Source organism: Rutidosis leptorrhynchoides, chromosome 6, assembly GCF_046630445.1.
Source record: "Rutidosis leptorrhynchoides isolate AG116_Rl617_1_P2 chromosome 6, CSIRO_AGI_Rlap_v1, whole genome shotgun sequence".
NCBI classification, from domain to species: domain Eukaryota; kingdom Viridiplantae; phylum Streptophyta; class Magnoliopsida; order Asterales; family Asteraceae; genus Rutidosis; species Rutidosis leptorrhynchoides.
The window spans coordinates 212,493,429-212,516,818 of NC_092338.1; the positions used below are offsets into that span (position 1 = coordinate 212,493,429).

The 23,390-nt window shown below is 29.8% G+C and overlaps 1 protein-coding gene across 1 annotated transcript; it reads left to right on the forward strand.

Moving 5' to 3' along the window:
* Positions 1-20,484: 20,484 nt before the first annotated feature.
* Positions 20,485-22,575, forward strand: LOC139852481 (GDSL esterase/lipase At4g18970-like). The gene is made up of 5 exons (XM_071841777.1): positions 20,485-20,740; positions 21,438-21,562; positions 21,669-21,914; positions 22,005-22,260; positions 22,352-22,575. The coding sequence occupies exons 1-5, from the start codon at positions 20,485-20,487 to the stop codon at positions 22,573-22,575; spliced, it is 1,107 nt and encodes a 368-aa protein (XP_071697878.1).
* Positions 22,576-23,390: the final 815 nt, after the last annotated feature.

Below are 23,390 nucleotides of genomic sequence, written 5' to 3' on the forward strand. Positions count from 1 at the left end.
CTCGGATTCACGAACCTATATCATTTGTGTATTCATTAATATATATAATCGTAATCGAATAAATATATATATTATTATTAGTGATATAATTTTTATATTAATAACTTATATCTATTTCATTATTAAATTAAATGTATTCATTTTGTATATAAAAATATTAATATAGTTAAGTTATGTATATTAAATATACTTTTATGTAATTATCTTTTGTTTACCAAATACTAGTTATAATAACACTAGAATAATTATACTGATAATAATAATAATTTTCATAGTACTAATAATATTAATGATAGTATTAATAATAATTTTATTAAAAATATAGATTTAAAGTAATGATACTTTTAGTAATAATTATATTAATTTTCAATAATATTAGTACTTGTTAATGATATTCATATTAACGAAAATGCTAATATTAATAATAATACTTACGTCAAAATTAATAATACTAATAATTTTAAAATGATACTAATACTAATATTAACGAAAATACTAATAAGTTTTATTATTTTCATAATAGTAATAATAATAATATTCATAATAATAATAATAATAATAATAATAATAATAATAATAATAATAATAATAATAATAATAATAATAATAATAATAATAATAATATTTAAAGGGTACAGTTTATAATAATCTTAATAATACTTACAAAATACTAATGTTAATGACATTTCTAATACTTGTAAATATAAATATGATATTATTAATAATAATAATTATAATACTAGCAATAACAACAATCTTAATAATCATATTAATAACGATACTTTAAATGATTAAATTAAAATTAATAATAATTATACTAATATAAATAATACTTATACTAAATACTAATACTAATATTAATGATAGTAATCATTATTAATTATAATGCTTATAAATATGGTAATAATAATAATAATAATTGTAAGTATGGTATTAATAAGAATAATAATCATAATAATAACAATAATAACTTATCATAATAATAATATCGTTAATAATAATCATAATAATAATAGTAATAGAAATAAAAAATAAAAGCTTTATACCCTTTTAAAAACTTCTGTAAAAAGAATTGCCCTATACCGGGCTCGAACCCGTGACCTCTCGCACACCCGACAACACCCACGACTACTCCTCCAATTCGTTTTATCTGATTGTAACCCATTTTAATTACAATTAAACTGCCCTTCTGTTTTTCCCTTCTTCTCCAACATACTGTAATCGATCAGAGTTCAATCATAACTAGTCTTATGTTGCTTAATTAGTTTAGGAATTAAATTTGATGCATAATCGATTAGAAAACATTCAAATTAATTTAAAAAAAAAAGAAGAATATTAGAAAATAAGCTGTATATGAACCTGATGAATATGTATGAACATGATATTTGATTTTGAAATGGAAGTAGTTTGAGACTACGATTCCTAAATGAAATCTGTTTGAAATCCCTCCTAGAAACTTTCTCCATGATCAATTGAACTCAAAACATCAACATGAATCCGAATTTGACGATGAACACAATCGTTTGACTTTTGAAAAACAACTTTGACTTACAAATACGACATTGTTTTGAAAACTTAGAAGCTAAGATTTTATAGAAAGTTTCCTTGGAGAATTCCTAACAAACCTGCATTTTTACTTTTTGTAATGGGATTCAAATTTGAAGTTTTGATGAAATGATACAAGACAGAGCAAAACGAGCTGTATAAAATCTTTTTTCATTTTAATTCAACAAGTTGAGGTTGTTATATTTGATAAATTATAATGATAGTGAAAAGGGATAATCGAATAACTCTATCCATATCATGAAGTAATCGATTATTATATAGATTGGATGTTCTTGACAGCAAATTCTAGCCAAGGATAAGAAAAAAAAATATACAGTAGATGCGGAAAGCTAACAGAATCGTACCATTTTGTTGAATTAATCTCAATGATCAGATACAGAAGTACCAATTAATTACAGTTTGAAAAGGATGGAAACTTAAATCGTGATTTTATATAATAATATATGTATTTTAATTGTATTGGTATAAATATATATAATAGTATACGTAATCTTATATATATCAGTATTTTTATATAATTATATATATATATATATATATATATATATGTGTGAATATATATATATATATATATGTGTTTACATATTTGATTATATATATATATATATATATATATATATAATTCATAAGTTTTATTATTGATAACGTTATTAAGAAAGATATTAATACTAATAATAAAGATAATAAAATTATTAATAATATTATCGAAATATTAATAATAATGCTAATAATAATGATACTAATAATAATATTAATAATAATAAGAGTAATAATAACATTTTTATTATAATAACTATAATGTAGCTTGTAATTACATATATTAAGATTACGATATATTAGTTATATAATATCTAATAATTATATAATATATACATAATAACATATATTGCATGTTAAATATTTATACATTTTAATACATTAATATACATATAATCATTAATTATGTAAAAAAATCATACATATATTTATATATATATTTCAACTACTATATATACCATTATATTTTTAATATCAAGTAAATATATGTATTAATTATATATATATTGAATAAATAAACTCTGAGTGTAACATTAACTACTTTGTTAACATTGACAAATTATGTAATTTCAATCTACTCTCTAATTTTTAATAAACAGTTTTAAATAACAAAATTAAGTTTTCTTTCATAATAACAAAATCATATGATAGTTCATTAGTATTTTCAATTTATAATATATAATTATTTATATGTATAGTTATATATATATATATATATCTATTTAATATTTTTTGGTTCGTGAATCGTCAGGAATGGTCGAAGGTCAACTGATTTTATAAAATAGTTCAAAAATTTTGAAATTCAATTTAATAGACTTTGCTTATCGTGTCGAAACCATATTAAAATTAAGTTTAAATTTGGTCGGAAATTTTCGGGTCGTCACAAGTAGTTATGTGTGCTTAACGTCACAATAGGGATATAGCACCTACGTACGAATAACCATTTATTCTTCAAAGAAGAGCTGCCCATTTAGGTTGTGATTAGAGTTGGCAATATAGAGTTCAGTGAACACTAGCTTGCTTTTCGCGTCAGAAGCAACGTTCTTGAGATGTTGTAAGATGATCCGGGGTTGAGTAAGTGATCGCAAAGGAGAGACCTCTAATCGCATTAGCAATACCTTAGAATATCTAAGATTGATCATCTGTTAATGTTAAGACATAGCTTAGTATTAAGTGGTGGAATATTACTGTAGTTAGACCAACTAGGATTAAGAAAAGCTGAGACTTTCCTAAAGGGTTATACCACTTTATTCATGTACCTAGGATTCAATCCATAAGGTCGTTTAAACCCTTTAAGGTTAACGTTGGAAGTAGGGATATCCGTCTTACCCAGAATCTTCAAAGTCTAAACTCTTAGTGACAAATCAATTAGGTTCATAGCCTAGTTATTTGAGGTTTAGTGTTTATCCTAGGAAGTTAAACTCTCGTAATAATTCCCCATCAGAATTCTATTTTTTCATACATATCCATTTTTACCTTTATAGTTATATTATTATTAGTTAATTTTAATCCATCACCACTTGTCATAAGGGTTAACTATTTAGGCACTTTTGTCCCACGTTACTGAGCAAACATACAAAAATACGAACCTGATTTATATTTACCACTGACTCGTTAAAAGGAAGACAAGTATGTGAATTATAGCTAGGAAACCCCAGCTAAATATAAATAATAAAACCATTACTCCCTTTGTGGTAACTGATTCTGACTTGTTACGACCTAACGACACCGCAAAAATAAAACCGTCCGTTTTAACCATATCACCCTTCACTACATACATACATACATACATACATACATACATACATACATACATACATACATACATACATACATACATACATACATACATATATATATATATATATATATATATATATATATATATATATATATATATATATATATATATGTGCTAATTAAGGGGAATCACTTTTTTGGGGGGAAAGGGGAAGTAAATTTTTATTTTTGTTTTTTCATTTTTTTTTGTTTTTTTAACATGAAGATCACGTGAAAATATGAACATTTAAAAAGACACTTTGTAATAAATGTTATTATTTTGGCGAGAAAACACTCAAATTAATAATTGATAACATGCATCATGAGTAAAGTTTTAATTTTAGTATTTTTTTCATCATTTTTTCATCTTATGTGAAGTTTTTTTTTTTTAAATTCAGCCCAATCTAGAATTTAGGGTTTGGGGTTTGGTGTTTTGGGTTTGATCTCTAAACCCAAAATCCTAAACCTTAAACTCTAAATACTAAATACTAAACCGTTCATGTTAAAAATTCAATATTAACCCATTTCTAAACCCTAAAGCCAAATTTATAAACCTTAATTTCTAAACCCTAATTTCTGAACCCTAGATTCTAAACTCTAATTTCTAAACCCTTTTAAAAATACTTTAATTAAAACATTACTCATGATGAATGTTTCATTTATTTTGTCGAGAATTTTCCAGCTAAAACAATAACATTAATCAAAAGTGTTTTTTTTAAATGTTAATATTTTCACGTGATCTTGATGTTTGTTAAAAAATTAATAAAAAACAAAAACAAATTTACTTACCCCATAGCACTATGTTATTTTCCACACAAAAAAATATTAAAACAACTTTTTTTTAAAGAAGTAAAATAAAACTTACAGTTGGTGATTCTGAGCAAATCAGATTGTATGAAGATTTCAATAGCGATTTCTTTAAAGTTTTGTAATACAAAGATCTTTTTGATATGCTACCATGGGAACTTGATCAAGCGAAGATGAAGGTTTTACGGGGTGTGGTTTAGTGATTCGACTTTTGAGCGGAAACTATCATGTTTTAAGTTTCATTTTAACGTATTTTAGAAGATTTCTGATGGAGCTTGTGATTTAGAAGATGCAGTACCACTGCAAAAGTTGAATGCAGATTGCAAGAGGTGTTTATACCAATTTACCAAAAACGTCTAAGAAAGAATTCGTTGATGCATATTTTATATAGCCATCGTTGGGCGAATATATTATAAATACGTATAGCCATCTTTTTTAAAGAAACTCACAATACTGTATTTTGTAGTAAAAATACGTATGACGATATTTAACAACTGAACAATGCAGGGCTGGCCTCGAAATCACGAACCTATATTCAATTATGTATATATTAATACATATAATCGTAATCAAACAAATTTATATATTATTATTAATTGTTATTTTAGTACATTATATGTTTCAATAACTATATTTATTTTTTATACTATAGATAAATAATTAGTATTTATTATTAATATAGTTACGTTATATGTAATAAATATATTTTTATGTTATTAATATTTATTTAGTAAAATAACATTAATAATAAATAAAAAGTTGTTTATTTATAATAATAATAATAATGGTAATAGTAATAATACTTAATAATGATAGTAATTATAGTCATGATAAAAATGTTGTTACTAGAAATAATAATGATAATGATAATTCTAATTCTAATAATGATAGTTTTAATAATAATGATAAAAATAATAATAATTCTAATAATAATTATTATTATAATGATAAGAGAATGATGATGTAGCGTGAGGGTAAGAAATAGTATTATTTTTAATACAAAATACTACAAAATATGACACAAGTTTTATTAATTTACGGATGGGATATACCTAAACCTTGCTACAACACTATAGGCAGTGTACCTAATCATAGAGTAGTGTAGTTTTTAGTAAGTCCGGTTCGTTCCACAGGGAGCTAGTGATTACGTACTATATTTTTATAAAACTATATTTATATAAATATATATATATATAAGTAGTAATATTATTATAAAAGGGGGGTTTTTACCGTTTAATGACCGGTTTATCGATTTTATATTTTTAAGCGTAAAGATAAATGACAATAATTAAAGTGCGTAAAATAAATAAATGACGATAAATAAAATAACAATAAATAAAATTGCGATAGAATATGAAATAAAAGGATTATGCTTATTTAAACTTCCGTAATCATGATGTTTGACGTTTTGATTTTAATTAATTGTTACTCGGGTTAACTGTCCTTTGTCATGGTTTATTTGATACCTATCTGGTTTTTATCCATAATAGTCCATCGGTCATAAATATAAAGTGCGAGTGTCCTCGTCAAATTACCCTTATACCCGAAGTCAAATATTCCAACTAATTAAGGATTTAAACTGTGACGCAGTTATCACTTCTGTCAACAATTACACCAGTTATCACTGTATGTAATCTACCCCTGTTTTGATTAGATATGAATATTAATTTACCCACTTGATCAGTTTGAATAATCAATTACCCAACCCGAATAATTAATTAAATGATTATAATAGATTCCATATGAACGTCACTAAATAGGACAACCATAATCATTATTAATTATTAGGATAATTAATTTGAAGATAGGTTCGGCAGACTCCAATGAGTTGTCACTCAATTAGACAATACCCCCATCTATTAATAGTCAATAGTCCAATTTCCACAAGTGTCGGTCTTTTGCCCAAACCTTAATTATGGTACAAAGCCCAATTACCCAATTTTAGTAATTAGCCCAACATCATGATTACTTCGTTTTAAATAAGCATAATAATAACTTAGCTACGAGACATTAATATAAAAAGGTTGAACATAACTTACAATGATTAAAAATAGCGTAGCGTTACACGGACAGAATTTCGACTTACACACTCAAACGATCTCTATCATAAATCTTATTATTATCATAATTTAAAATTAAAATTAAGATTATTGTTATATCTTATTACATTAACATTATGATAGAGATTTTTAGATATTGATATTGATAATAGATTTTTAGGATAGAAAAAGAGATGCTTTTAAATTGATCGATAATCATCGCCTTTTATAGGCAAAATATGAAATTGAATTTTCATTTACGACCCCTGAACTATGCTAAATTAACAACTTTTTATTATTTAATATTATTCTTATTATGAATTATTTAAATATTATATTTTATTCTTGTGCATAGTTGACTTGTAATTTTTACACCGTTGCGTCGAGCGTTGAGAGTTGACTCATGTCCCGGTTCCGGATTTTCGAGCGTCCTTGCGTACAATTTAATATCTTGTACTTTGCGTTTTGTAACTTGTATTCTTGTCATTTTTAGACGTTCTTCATCAATAATTTGAACCTTTTTAATTGTATCTTGTACTTTTGAGCTTTTTGGACCTTTTTGTCTTCAATTTGTCGAATCTGCCTTTTGTCTTCGCACTTATTTAATATAAACGAATATCACTTGAAAATGGAACAATTGCAACTAAAATCTTGTCTTTCTTGGGGGATAATACTATGAAATATATGTTCCTTTTTAGCCTTATCAATATCCCCACACTTGAGCGTTGCTTGTCCTCAAGCAATATAGTCTTGAAATACTAGAATCACTTCTTTATTCTTCACACTTTGTACATCAGTGATTTTGATATGGCGGTATAAACAATGGTAGTAACGATATGGTTTACAGTCCCACATGACTATAAAAATTTAGATCCATTAAGGAAATTGGATCTTTATGAAAACATTTGATCTTTTGAAAATTCATTCTAGCTTTTACCCTAGATAAGTTTTCTGATTTGATCCATCATCAGTGTTGCAAAATATATTTGTGGATCAATATTTTGGCTAAAACTTTTAGGTTCGTGTAATCCACTTCTATCCCGGTATCGGAAAGCACACATCCAGTTTACTTGTTCCGTATATTACCTTTCGGTAAACTACCGTCCGGTTGTAAAGGAAAGCGATGAACAAGAAACTGTTAAGGCAATGTCCCGTGACATGCAGATGATTATGGTCTTATTAACGTGTCGGATGCTAGAACTATCCTTGGTAGGAGCGATAGTAAAGATCATCCTATAATTTTTCGGTCTGGCACAAGGTCCTGTCTCCGACCATGCTATGCAACCACCGTTCTTACGGTTGACACCCGATTTGGTTCAGGTGACCTAATGAATTCCAGGTGAATTTCTTAGGATTTTACGTTCAATGGTAATGAACGCATTGAAAATGGTTTTTCAGAAAACAAATCGGTTTGTATTTTTGATCAAAATATTTTCTCGTTCATGCTCGAGTTTAGATATCATCGAATTCCATGAGTTTGAATTCTCAATCTTTAAGGTCAATCTCTAGGATTGAGTATTATCAGTCTTAAAAGCTGATTTTTAATCTTTAAGGAGATTATCCTTTCTGGGGATCTGATTCATTAGTCTTATCAAGCTAATTTGCACGGTGCCCCCTCATTGTACGAGATAAATCCTTCTCATGGTTAGGATAAATCTGACCACATGGCGACCCTGTTTGATGCTGAGGTCCGTGGATTTCCTGCTGATTTTAGAGATGACTTTTCTAGATTTTTCGTCAACCTACAGCTGGTCTAGACGACAACTTCATGACCTAAATCAAGAAGCGCGTGTCTTTTTCTGAAGACTTTACTTCCTTTTAATGATGGAATTGATTCATCGTGTAGATCCATCTTTCTTTCAAATGTATTACAGTAAACCGGGTAAAACTGATTAGTATCGTCCAAAGCAAAAGTACCTGCAATAATCTTGTACAAAAATATGTGATAGATAGTTTTTAATTGAATAACTTGGTACATTCTCCCCACACTTAGTTTCTTTCTTTGCCTTTTTATTCTCCTTTATTCCATTTTAAATGAATTCAAGCATTTTAGGTTGTTTCTCAATTTATGTCCTTTCCGAGGTAACGATAATTTCGGTATTATCACCTAGTTTTCATCGTTCATAAATATGTATAAACATGATTTTGACTTCATTTAATTGAAAATTTTTCAAATTTTCACAAAATTTGACAAATAAACCAAGTATAAACCTGAGAGAATTTATAACCCTTCCCTACACTTAAGATCAAGCAATGCCCTCATTTGCATGAAATCAGACTATAATTATAAATTCATGAGGGTGATTAGCGTAGAAAAGTGATTAAAAATACCGAGTTTGTAATTACAAAGCTCGTCGAATGATAGATGGCGCCTCATCGTTCATTCCTTCATTTGTTATATCATATTTGTTGTTTTGCGTCTTGTCGTCAAAATTAGTACCTTTTGTTGAACTTTAATGACAGTCTTTGAAAGTGCGTTGTTTTACCCTGTTTTGTACATAAGATAAAATACAAACATATATACATATTTTTGAAGTTTGGTATATAACCCCTACGTTCAAAAATTAATATAATATTTTTTTTTTTTTGTGCATACTTTAGATCAATAAAATTAAATGATAACAAAATTTGTCGCCCCGCCCTCGGGTAAAGCAATTTCGGTTCAACGACCTAGTCTTCAACTCACGACGAATTTTAGAAATCAATTTTTTAAACTTAATGAAATAAAGTAAATTTTGTTTTTAAAATCACACAAAACTTAAATTTAAAAGGCATATTAATTAAAACCTAAAAAATAAAAATTCAGAATGGTGGGAGAAAACTAGTTCTTTAGTGTCTGCTAGCGGAAAAGACCAATCGGATTCCATTCTCGGAACTACACGAGAACAGAACAACTAACTCTCGACAACATTTTCCTTTTAGAACATTTGAATCTCCCCACACTTAGGTAGCTGTGGTGTCAAAATTGTGATTAGCTTCATCGTCAATTTCTCTTGGTCCATAATCAACTTGCATATCTGTGACTTTTTCTTTAAGCCATTGGTCGGATTCATGTGTTATATCCACAATTTCAACTAGCTTTGCCTTTTCTTTAGGCGACAGATTGGATACTAATCGGTTATATAACTTAAAGTTCCCCTTGGTTCTAGCATTGCGAATCCGGTTAATAAGTTTCTTCATTGAACTATTAATAACGGGATCATTTAATTTCGTATCAACAACGGGGTTCTTTGTTATCATGTCATCATTAGGTGTTACTTCATTTTCCCCACACTTAGGCGTTTCATTATTGCTAAGTATTACCGTTGGAGTTGGTAAAACAACATGGTTCTTACCAATCGTTTTTGCTGGTTCAACGGTTTTGGTTGGTGGAGATTTAGTCTTTCGAATCATAAAGGTGATCGATTTGTCACCACTACTAAGTGTCATTCTACCATTTCCTACATCAAATAACGCCTTGGTGGACGCTAAGAATGGTCGACCTAAAATTAGAGGAATGTTTGGGTCCTCTTCTATGTTAATGACAATGAATTCGACTAGAAAGGTTAAATTGCCTACTTGAACGGGTAGGTTGTCAAAATTCCAACTGGGTGTTTAATGATTTGATCAAAGAGTCGAACACTCATATCCGTTGGACTTAACTTACCTACTCCTAATCTCTTATATAATGAAAGAGGCATAACACTTACACTTGCACCTAAATCTGCTAGTGCATCATACATGACACAATCACTAAGTAGACAAGGAACAATAAATTCACCCGGATCACCTATCCTAGGAGGAGGTTTTGGTGGAACTGTATTCACCGGGTTTACTTCTACGGCTTTTGTTTCTTGTACTTTCTTATTCTTTTTCTTCTTCTTCTTTCCAGAAGTATCACAATCTTTATTACTTATTACTTGCTCATACTCAACTCCTTTTCTTGGAAACGGGATGGGTGGTTTGTATGGTGTCACCACTGGCTTTACATACTCGGGTGGTGGTGGTGATGTAACTTCTTCATTGTTACTCACATCTAAAACCTTCCCATCTTCTGGAGCTGGTTTTTCAGAATTTGTTGACACCATATTAACATTCTCTTTCCGAGGATTTACTTCAGTATTACTCGGTAGCTTTCCTTGTTCCCTCTCACTCATCATGCTAGCAAGAGTACCTACGTGTTTTTCTAGATTCAAAATGGAAGCTTGTTGAGTTCTTAATGACTGATCAAACCTCTCGTTCGTTTGGGTTTGAGTTTCAATAAATTGTGTTTGAGATTCAACTAGCTTGAATACCACGTCTTCCATATTTGACTTTTTCTCTTCGGTTCGTTGTTGTGGTTTATATAAGCCAGGTCTTTGTTGATTGAAAGTGTTGTTTTGAGTTGGTTGGTTATTCGGACCTTGTTGGTTATACCAGTTATTTTCGGGTCCTTTTGGATTGTAAAGAATGTTTTGATTTCGATTGAAGTTTAGCTTTGGCGGTTGATAATTATTTTGATAATTATTTCCCGGCCTTTGGTTCATATAGAAAACATTCTCTCGTTGTTCCATGGTTGGTTCAAAGTGACAATCTTTCAATAAGTGTGGTCCACCGCATTGCTCACAACTGATTCGTATTGCGTGAATATCTTTATTCATCTTTTCCATTCGTCTTTCGAAAGCATCTATTTTTGCGGAAACGGAATCAAAGTCATGGCTAGAATCAGCTCTAGCCGCTTTAGATGATCGAAAGATATCTTTTTCTTGGTGCCACTCATGTGAGTGGGATGCTGTGTTATCAATAATTTTGTAAGCTTCAGTTGCGGTTTTCTTCATAATGGAACCACCGGCTGTTATGTCGATGTCTTTTCGTGTAGCAACGTTGACACCTTGGTAGAATATTTGTACTATTTGGTAAGTGTCTAAACCGTGTTGAGGACATCCTCTCAACATCCTTCCGAATCTTGTCCACGCCTCATATAATGTTTCATTTGGCTTTTGCGCGAACGTAACAATTTCTCCTTGAAGTCTCACGGCTTTAGATGCCGGAAAGAATTGTTTAAGAAATTTTTCAACTAAAACATCCCTTGTGTCAATCGCCCCTTCAGGTAACGATTCTAACCAATCTTTGGCTTCTCCCTTTAAAGTCCAGGGAAACAACATGAGATAGATCTGCTCATCTTCCACTTCTCGGATTTTGAATAGTGTACAAATTCTTTTAAACGTACGAAGGTGTTCGTTAGGATCTTCATTCGGTGCACCACTGAATTGGCATTGGTTAGTTACCATGTGTAGAATTTGTCCTTTGATTTCATAATCTGGCGCATTAACTTCTGGCTTAATAATGGCGTGACCTTGGCCCGTGCGTGTGGCTCTCATTCGATCTTCCATACTTAGAGGTTCCAGATTTTCCATAATTGAATTTGTTGAATACGAATCACTAGAAGATTCTGATTTAATGGTTTGTGGTTCAGGAGGAATGATTAGTGGTTCTGGATCTTGGAATTGTCCCTGAATATTCTCCGGATTCTCAATTGTGAGGTCGGGTTCAAAAGATGGATTATCGGAAATTTGAGTTGGAGTTCTTGGTCGACTAGATGACGATTCTAAAGAAAAATCAACGGCGGCGATATTTGTTAAACGATGTCTTGATCGAGTTACAGGTGGTGAACGTATGACCGGCGGTGAACGTCTTGCTCGGTGCATTCACTGAATATCCTATTAGTTTTTAAAAAGGAAAGAAAAATTATATAAGTTATCCAATCAATAGACTTTTCTGATTTTGCCCACGTTTCGAATAGCCAAAAGATGCAGCAGAGGGGCAGGATTCGTTTGGTCTCAATATAATTGAGTACTGTTTGGCTCCAATAACCCGGTCCACGTACAAATCCAACTATTACTACGAACCAGAAAATTTTGATGTCTATCAATTTAACCACTTAAAATAAATTTTCGTAATTTTATGAAATTTAGAGAAGAAGTAGAAAAAAATCTAAGTCCTAAAAACTAGAATGGCGAGAAATAAGAGAGAAAAAGAGTGCGCGTCGAAAAGTGTCGAAAAATGAAAAAGGTCGAAAAATAGGCGTCGAAAAATAAAAATAAGAAAGTAGTGCGAAATACGGCGTCGTAAAATTCTAAAGCACATAAATCTTAGTCTAAGGAATAAGCACTTAAGGGATTTTACGGCAAACCTAAAAATTCTAGAAATAAAAATAACTATGGCAAAACTAAACTTAATACTAAAAATTGTAACTAGAGTCTAAAAATCTAAAGGTAATAAAACTTAAAAAAAAATTATTATTTATTATTTTTTAAAAAAAAAATTTTTTTAAAATTTTTTTTTTTTTTTTAAAAAAACGAATTTTTTTTTTACAAATTTTTTTTTTTTTTTTTTTTTTTTAAAAACGAATTTTTTTTCTTAAAAAAACGTTTTTTTTACAACCTTTTTTTTTTTTTTTTTAAAAACAATTTTTTTTATAAATTAATAATTTTTTTATAATTATTATTTTTTTTCAAAACTTTTTTTTTTAATTCATTTACTATTCATGAATAGTAAATGAAAAGAAATTAATTAATTTACTATTCACATGAAAGCGACATGATAGAAATTATTAATTACAAGTTACATAATATACCCCTGAAGTATTTAATAAATACGACTTTTTAAATCTTTTACCATTCAAAATAGATTATAAAATATTATTATATTATTATATTCTATTTCAATATTATTATATTATTATATTCTATTTCAATATTATTATATTATTATATTTTATTTCAATATTATTATAATTAAAAATATAGCGTTTTAGCGCTCCCCGGCAGCGGCGCCAAAAACTTGATGATGTAGCGTGAGGGTACGAAATAGTATTATTTTTAATACAAAATACTACAAAATATGACACAAGTTTTATTAATTTACGGATGGGATATACCTAAACCTTGCTACAACACTATAGGCAGTGTACCTAATCGTAGAGTAGTGTAGTTTTTAGTAAGTCCGGTTCGTTCCACAGGGAGCTAGTGATTACGTACTATATTTTTATAAAACTATATTTATATAAATATATATATATATATATAAGTAGTAATATTATTATAAAAGGGGGGTTTTTACCGTTTAATGACCGGTTTATCGATTTTATATTTTTAAGCGTAAAGATAAATGACAATAATTAAAGTGCGTAAAATAAATAAATGACGATAAATAAAATAACAATAAATAAAATTGCGATAGAATATGAAATAAAAGGATTATGCTTATTTAAACTTCCGTAATCATGATGTTTGACGTTTTGATTTTAATTAATTGTTACTCGGGTTAACTGTCCTTTGTCATGGTTTATTTGATACCTATCTGGTTTTTATCCATAATAGTCCATCGGTCATAAATATAAAGTGCGAGTGTCCTCGTCAAATTACCCTTATACCCGAAGTCAAATATTCCAACTAATTAAGGATTTAAACTGTGACGCAGTTATCACTTCTGTCAACAATTACACCAGTTATCACTGTATGTAATCTACCCCTGTTTTGATTAGATATGAATATTAATTTACCCACTTGATCAGTTTGAATAATCAATTACCCAACCCGAATAATTAATTAAATGATTATAATAGATTCCATATGAACGTCACTAAATAGGACAACCATAATCATTATTAATTATTAGGATAATTAATTTGAAGATAGGTTCGGCAGACTCCAATGAGTTGTCACTCAATTAGACAATACCCCCATCTATTAATAGTCAATAGTCCAATTTCCACAAGTGTCGGTCTTTTGCCCAAACCTTAATTATGGTACAAAGCCCAATTACCCAATTTTAGTAATTAGCCCAACATCATGATTACTTCGTTTTAAATAAGCATAATAATAACTTAGCTACGAGACATTAATATAAAAAGGTTGAACATAACTTACAATGATTAAAAATAGCGTAGCGTTACACGGACAGAATTTCGACTTACACACTCAAACGATCTCTATCATAAATCTTATTATTATCATAATTTAAAATTAAAATTAAGATTATTGTTATATCTTATTACATTAACATTATGATAGAGATTTTTAGATATTGATATTGATAATAGATTTTTAGGATAGAAAAAGGGATGCTTTTAAATTGATCGATAATCATCGCCTTTTATAGGCAAAATATGAAATTGAATTTTCATTTACGACCCCTGAACTATGCTAAATTAACAACTTTTTATTATTTAATATTATTCTTATTATGAATTATTTAAATATTATATTTTATTCTTGTGCATAGTTGACTTGTAATTTTTACACCGTTGCGTCGAGCATTGAGAGTTGACTCATGTCCCGGTTCCGGATTTTCGAGCGTCCTTGCGTACAATTTAATATCTTGTACTTTGCGTTTTGTAACTTGTACTCTTGTCATTTTTAGACGTTCTTCATCAATAATTTGAACCTTTTTAATTGTATCTTGTACTTTTGAGCTTTTTGGACCTTTTTGTCTTCAATTTGTCGAATCTGCCTTTTGTCTTCGCACTTATTTAATATAAACGAATATCACTTGAAAATGGAACAATTGCAACTAAAATCTTGTCTTTCTTGGGGGATAATGCTATGAAATATATGTTCCTTTTTAGCCTTATCAGAGAAAAAAAAATGTTAATACTTATCATAATATTAATAACGATAATAATAATAATAATAATAATAATAATAATAATAATAATAATAATAATAATAATAATGATAATAGTAATAATAATAATATTACAAATATTAACAATAATAATAATAATAATAATATTAATTATATTAATGATAATAATAATTATATTTCTAATATTAGTAATAATAATATTGAGCATAATATCAACAATAATTAATAATAATAATAATCATCATACTTAATCCTTAACATTGTATTAATTATCATAATATGCATCATTTAAAATTATAGTAAAAAGTAAATCTAAAACTTAAGTTTATAATTTATACCCTCGGCTTAAATCGAACGAGAGAGATGAGTAATGTTCAAAAGTGAAGCTTATCATCGATTCATATCATATCAATTCCTTAATTTCCATCATCATTCTATACTACCCATCTTGTGATCATAATCACTTCGTGATTTTTCATTACCGAAGCACCATCATCCTTTTCTTTCTTCATAACATCATTATTATCCTATATCACTTGCATGATTATCATCACGACAGCTTCTTTATCTTTATCATCGATCCCTTATCATCATTCATCATAATCATCATCTTTTACTTAACATCATCATAATCCAATCGTCACCATCTCGTCTAACGTCATTCTTCATGTCATCGTCTGTGAGTCCTCATCATAACATCATCCTGTCACCGTGTTCATCATTAGTATCGTATCCTCATCATCATCGATCCCTTCTTATCATTTACATAATGATACCATCATCTACATCTTCTAGTAATCGTCATCTTCGTAAACATCATCATTATCTCGGAGCATCATCGTATGATCCATCACTTCCATAAACGTCATCATCATCATTATATTATCTTCATCATCTCGGTTTGCCATCATCATCATAACTGTACACCACCATCATCATAGTTATACGATATTTATCATCATCTTCGTCGTTTGTTGTAGAACCGAAATAGAATGGAACTAGAATTCAAATGGCAGCAATATAAATTGTGCGTGGTTTTCTGGTGACCCAACAACACAAAGGTTTATACGGACCATTTTTCCTAGTCCAATAGAACTCCTTCGGCCCAAACAAAAAAATTAAAACATGTGGCCCAACCAACAAACCAGTCCAGTCCGATTTGTTCTTGGATCCTGGTACGATTTTGATGTAGCCTACCTCTAGTGGGATTCCACGTTTGTTAGATTAAAAGGGAAGTAAATAAATAATACGCCTTCTTCTGAATTACTCACTTTTGTTGGCCACCGTGAGAATATAATATAACGATGACTTCTTCACCTCAACTTTACAGCAGAAAACAAAAGTTTAAATACTACAAGGTGCCTTGATGAATTCAAACAGGAACCAGATAATACAATAATTAGTATCTGTGACAATGAAAGAACGTGGTTTTGGCCTTGTGATTTGTTCGAACCAACAGTTATTAGAAGCTGCAGCAGGAGCTACAGTTCAAGAAAAAAAATGGTACGACAGTAGTAGTTAGGTGTCTGTGGTGATGAAATAAGGGTGGAGACGGTTTAGGGCGATGGTGGTGTTGGTTTAACTGAACGAAACAGAAGTGATAGGGGTAAATCAACGGTGTTGCAGGTTCACCTAACAGAAGCAATATTAAGTGAGTTTTGTTCGAGCTAGGTTCAAAAAGGTGATGGATTGCGTACAGCAATAGTAACGAGAAGGAAAACAGAAACAGTGGCGGTTGGAATTGTGGTGAATCTCGATGGTGATGGTTATGTGGTGTTCGATAGAGAGAGAAGAGGAACACGATGGTTGAGGTTGTGTTTGGGTTGATGATGGTTATCAACGAAAGTGGTGGTTATTTTGGTGGTCTCATGGTGGTGATGGTAGCCGGGAGTGGTGGTGACCGGTAGTGAGTTATGGTAGTTGTTGCTCAAACATTCAACGAGGAAGAAGGTGGAAGTGATGGTGGGTTGAGCTATAGTCGATGAATGAACAAGAAGAAGAAGAAGAAGTGTGAATGGTGTATGTGTATGTTATATTTTTATACATATATATAAATAATATCAATCAATGATATCAATCCGTGAAAAAGGGTGGTCACAAATCTTAAATGAAAATTCACGGACTAGATAACCATAATATTATACTATAAATTCAATTGAAACATGTGATTAAACAGATTAAGCAGCCATCATTATTGTCATATACTACCGACAGTTTATCCCGGATGGCCATATCATGTCCATTGCTAAACAGTTATTGTATAAAAGTGTCCCTAAAAATCCTAAATTTTTAGATTAAACATATTTAATTATTTCACTCATTACCTGTTTGAAACCTGATCAAAAAGGTTCAAAAATTATTTATTTTCTGTTCCGATTTATATGTACGGAGTACTAATATTTAAACTTAAAAAGTTAAAAATACTTTTAACAAATCTAAAATCTTCGTAATCGATTTACAGTTCAACTTTTATTTTAATCCATCATAAACTTATATTAAATCTATATGAACGCTAACGAAATATCAACCGAGTATTACTGACGTTTACTAATTAAGCTCGAAATCATTTATATTCCCTTTCTATATATAAACAGTTTTAAAATAGCAAAGTTAATTACTAAAACAAATATATTATATATTTTTTTTAAACAAATAGATTTAATATAACTTTATATATTTACAAGTAATATTTATATACATATTTATATATATCTATATATTCTATAGTTTCCATTAATCGCTTTTTTATTTTATTTATTTTAGAACATAAATCCTAATAATCATATTATATAATATTCTAAATTATTTTTCAAATTATAAATACCTATTTAAATATATATGTTATCTATTTACAAATAGTTGTTCGTGAATCGTCGGGAATGGTCGAAAGTCAAACGAATATTTGAAACAGTTCAAAATATTTGTGACTCAACATTACAGACTTTGCTTATCGTATCGAAATCATATAAAAATTAAGTTTAAATTTAGTCAGAAATTCCCGGGTCGTCACAGTATTTTGATTGTTTGCATGTCTACTTGGATTTACATATTTCTGCGCATTATATTATCCATGTTATTTGTCCTACTGTTGTGCATAACTGCGATATGTGTTTTCTTTTATGGATACTTTGTATAGTTGCTATTTCTGCACATAACTCTTACAGGTACATTTGTCCGCACTATTTCGTTTGGAGGAGCATTCCTGGCCGGAGGTTCTTTAGGAAGCAATCTCTTGGCTCTTCGAGTAGAGGGAGGGATGATCTTATCTAGTCACGGGTTCTATACCCGCGGGTGGAGTAGGGACTTCCTTCTAATCTAGGGTTCGAGGAATGATTGTCTATACTCCACCTCCCCCATACGCTACATTCGTGGGATTGTGTATTGTTGTTGTTGTTGTATATATATATATATATATATATATACGTATGTATATATACATGTATATATAAGGAATATTCAAATGAATTCAACTTTTAAGTTGAGATCCAAGGGACTAATCAAAGTGAGACATGTGACGCGACAGTCACATGTGATTAAAAAAAAAATTATTATTGAATTTGACATTCAATAAATTACATGTGATTCTACATGCTAATCATACGTAATCCTGCATGTTAAATCCAATTACATGTGATTGAAAAAAAAATTTGAAAAAAAAATTTCAAAAAGAAAAATTATATTTGAATTTTTTTTTTTCAATCACATGTAATTGGATTTGACATGCAGCATCACATGTGATTGGGTTTTAAAATCACTTGTGATTGCAGTTGTCATGATAAAATTTAACAAAAAAAATAATATTTGTTTTTCAATAAAATTTTTTTTTTTTTTTGAAAAATAAAAAAATTTCAAAATAAAAAAAATTATTATTTAAAAAAAAACAATCACATGTGATTGTCGCGCCACATATCGCGCTCTGATTGGTCCCTATATATATATATATATATATATATATATATATATATATATATATATATATATATATATATATATATATATATATATGTGTGTGTGTGTGTGTGTATATATACATATACACATATATATATGTGTATATATATATACATATATTATCTATATACATATATTATCTGTATATATACACATATATATGTATACATATATACACATATATGTGTATATATACTAATAATATATGTATACATAAAATATATGTATACAGTATACATAAAATATATGTATATATATATATATATATATATATATACATGTATGTATGTATATATCAGTTTACATGTGTTTTACGGTTAAGAGTTTAACCTAATTTGGAAGAGCCATTTTTTTCGATTCTCGATCTCCCCTGGCCAACCGATATTTCTTTGTTTAGATCGATTGTAATTATGACGTATAGTTATTTAGTAATATCGCTTAATTTTGATTCATTGTGTTTACTCTTCCGTCTTGAATCTTGTTGCTCGTTGTACGTTAAACGACCCGCATATTGAGATCAACAAATATACTTTTAGGGTCGGTCTCGAGAATCTAACGGCCTAAAATGAGGTGGGAAAAAAGGCACTTAGGCCCTAACGAATGATAAAAAATATTCTTTTTTAAAAAAAGCCCTTTCGATTTTGCTAGAATGCTAGCAGATGTTGATTTCTTTTTTTCTAGGGCATTTGATTCTTGTTATTAAGCGTATTATGTTTTGTATTCGCTGATTTAGTTGTGTTTTCTAATTCTCATGCTTATCAAATCTACGATTATGTCTATATATATAAAAAATTTGGGCTCCTGAAGATCCTGGACTCTGAGTTGAAGATACGGGCCTCCCCTGAAACCCCCGGCCGGATAAACATTATAACAACACTTGTAAACTTCAACTAAGTTCCTATAAAGGTTGTTTTATATCTACCCTAGAATTAATGTCGCTAAGTTCCGTTATTTGATTCATATCTACCTTATAAGATCTCATGACATATTCACATGTTAATGTTAATGCTTTACCATCTTGTACTACTTCTTAAAAGTCATATGGAGTAATAATTAAAGGTTGTTTTCATATCTACCCAATTAGACACATACACTGCCTATAAATAGGCCACAATGTTACCTTTGAGTTCATTACATTTGTCACTTTTCATCTTAGTTCATTAACATTTGTTATTTGGACGTATCTTACATTCACAACATGAGAACTGATCAAATGAAATGTTTGCTTATGTGTGTCGCCGCAACAATATTTGTGATGAATTCGAGTTACTATATGGTTCAAGGAGAACCCCAAGTTCCCTGTTACTTCATTTTTGGTGATTCGTTAGTAGATAACGGAAATAATAATGGAATTGCATCACTAGCGCGAGCGGATTACTTGCCTTATGGCATTGATTTTGCAAGAGGTTCTACCGGAAGGTTTTCCAACGGTAAAACCGTTGTTGATACCATCAGTAAGCATTCTTAATTACTTTCATTTAATTAGCGGCCAATGCACTAATCTACTTGTTCCATTACATTAGAAAATATTGTCTTTAATTCAAAATATATCAAAGTTCAAGACTTAACTATACTTAACCAATGTCAGAAATTGAACATTCGAGTATTTGTTTATAATTATATTTATTTATGTTAGCCATTGTAACCACCTACGTCACATGACCGGCAATGTTATGGAGATTCAGGAACAACATTGTTTTTAATGCGTATTTATTATGCAAATGTTCCATTTTTGGTGTAATTAGAATGTATTTTTTCAACTAGTTTAAAAATAGAAGTCATTTAGTTTTAAATGGAACTTATGACTTCAAAAGCAGTTGTAATTCTTTCCTTCCTTAGCGGCTTGTTAGAAACGTTTTTTAATATAATTTTGCGCACCCTTTCCAAAAAAAGTACGCAACATGACCTTGAGTATGTATCAAATGAAAAATTACATGACAACTTATATGCTTTTTTTTGTGTGTGCAAAAATAAGGAAAAATATTACTGGTAGGAAACAGAGACCATTTTATCAAAATTTAAAAAACCTAACCAAGAGAATACAACGGAAAGATACATATAATACAATTCATGCAATTGATTGAAAACTGAATATACAGTAGACTTTTGAGTTAATTTTTAATCTTTCAAAACTTAACCGATCGATGGCAGCTGAACATTTGGGGTTCGATGAATATATTCAATCCTATGCAAATGCTAGCGGACGTGACATACTTCGTGGCGTGAATTACGCCTCAGCAGCCGCAGGAATCAGAGATGAAACAGGCCGACAATTAGTATGTAATCTTATCATAATGTTATTCATAGCGTACAAAATCACAGATTGAAGCGTATTTTTTTTTTTTTTTTCTCTTTTAATAAATATGATATGATATACAAAAGGGTGCGCGCATCAGCTTTAGTGGGCAAGTAAATAACTACGTAACGACAGTATCTCAAGTCGTGAGCATACTTGGAAGTGTGAATGCAGCTGCGAATCATCTTAAGCGATGCATATTTTCTATCGGTTTGGGAAGCAACGATTACCTCAACAACTATTTCATGCCTGATTACTACGACACTAGTCGCAGATACAATGTGAAGCAGTATGCTGATGATCTTATTAAACGATACACTAAGCAAATCAGAGTAAGTCCTAAAATTAACATTATTTAACTAACAACTTGTTGATTTATAAGGATATAGATATATTTAGTTTTGTGGTATATATATGATCAGATATTATACAACTATGGAGCTAGAAAATTTGTGTTGAATGGTATCGGCATGGTCGGGTGTACCCCAAATGCATTAGCACAACATAGCAAAGACGGATCCACATGTGTTACAAAGATCAACTTGGCTAACCAAATGTTTAACCATCGTTTAGTATCTCTCGTTGACAACTTCAACCAAAATTTAGCCGACGCTAGGTTCATCTACATTAACAGTTATGCTATTTTCCAAGACCTAATCGACCAGCGTCACAAATATGGTACACTAATTGATCTTTTCTTTTCATATACCAAGGGTATGTGTGTATATTTTTTGAGTTTTAGGCTAACTAAGTTGATTATATTATGTAGGTTTCAAGGTAACAAATGCAGGGTGTTGTGGAGTAGGTAGAAACAACGGCCAAATAACATGTCTTCCTTTCGAAACACCGTGTTCAAATAGGAACAAATACATCTTTTGGGATGCTTTTCATCCGACAGAAGCAGTAAATACAATAGTTGGTGGGAGAGCATATAATGCTGCGTCGAGTTCAGATGCCTATCCAATCGATATACGACGATTGGCTCAACTATAATATTGTTAAGACTGTCATATTTGTACTGCAAACAACTTTAGTTATGGAATAAGATTTGGATCGGAGCTGTGATCAAATTCGAATATATCTTTGATAACCAAGGAATTTTCAGAGTACGACTGTAGTTTGAAATTTTTATTTTTTTAATGAAAAAATCCTAATGTTCTGAATCTATCAATTAAGAGAATGTTCTTCTAAATGTAGATGCTACCGACTGATTAGTCACATATTAAGGAACAAGTTTTACAACTTTGGGTACTTGTAAACGACCACGAGTTGTCTATCGTCCGGTATTCCGGTTCATGCAATTAGTTTTACAACTTTGGTTTCAATTAGTATATGGAAATCAAAATTAAATCTTATTGACTTCAACGATTTATTGATGCAGAGTTGCAGACACAATCCTAATTATTTCGATGAATAAATCTATTATGTTTTTTTTAGAACGGTAATATCGGCATTGAATCCTCTCATTTGCCACTCACGCACCCGTTAGGAAGGAACTCATCGCATCCGTCGCGCAAAGCATACCCGGAATATTTTAGGTTAACTGCTTGGCCCACACAAAGTGAAGGATACCAGAGGCGTGGGTGCGAGGAGTAGAGACCGCTTTAGGTTATTATGCTTTATGAACATAATAAATCTATTATGTTCATGAAACCACTCCACATCTTTGTTTTTTTATCTCAACTTTTGCAAATTTTATATTGTTAACAACTCATTCAATTAAATATAACACAAAATAATTATGAAATACCCTTCGGGAAGAAAAAATATGTACAAAAAAGCAACTACGGTATTGAAGAATAGAGACC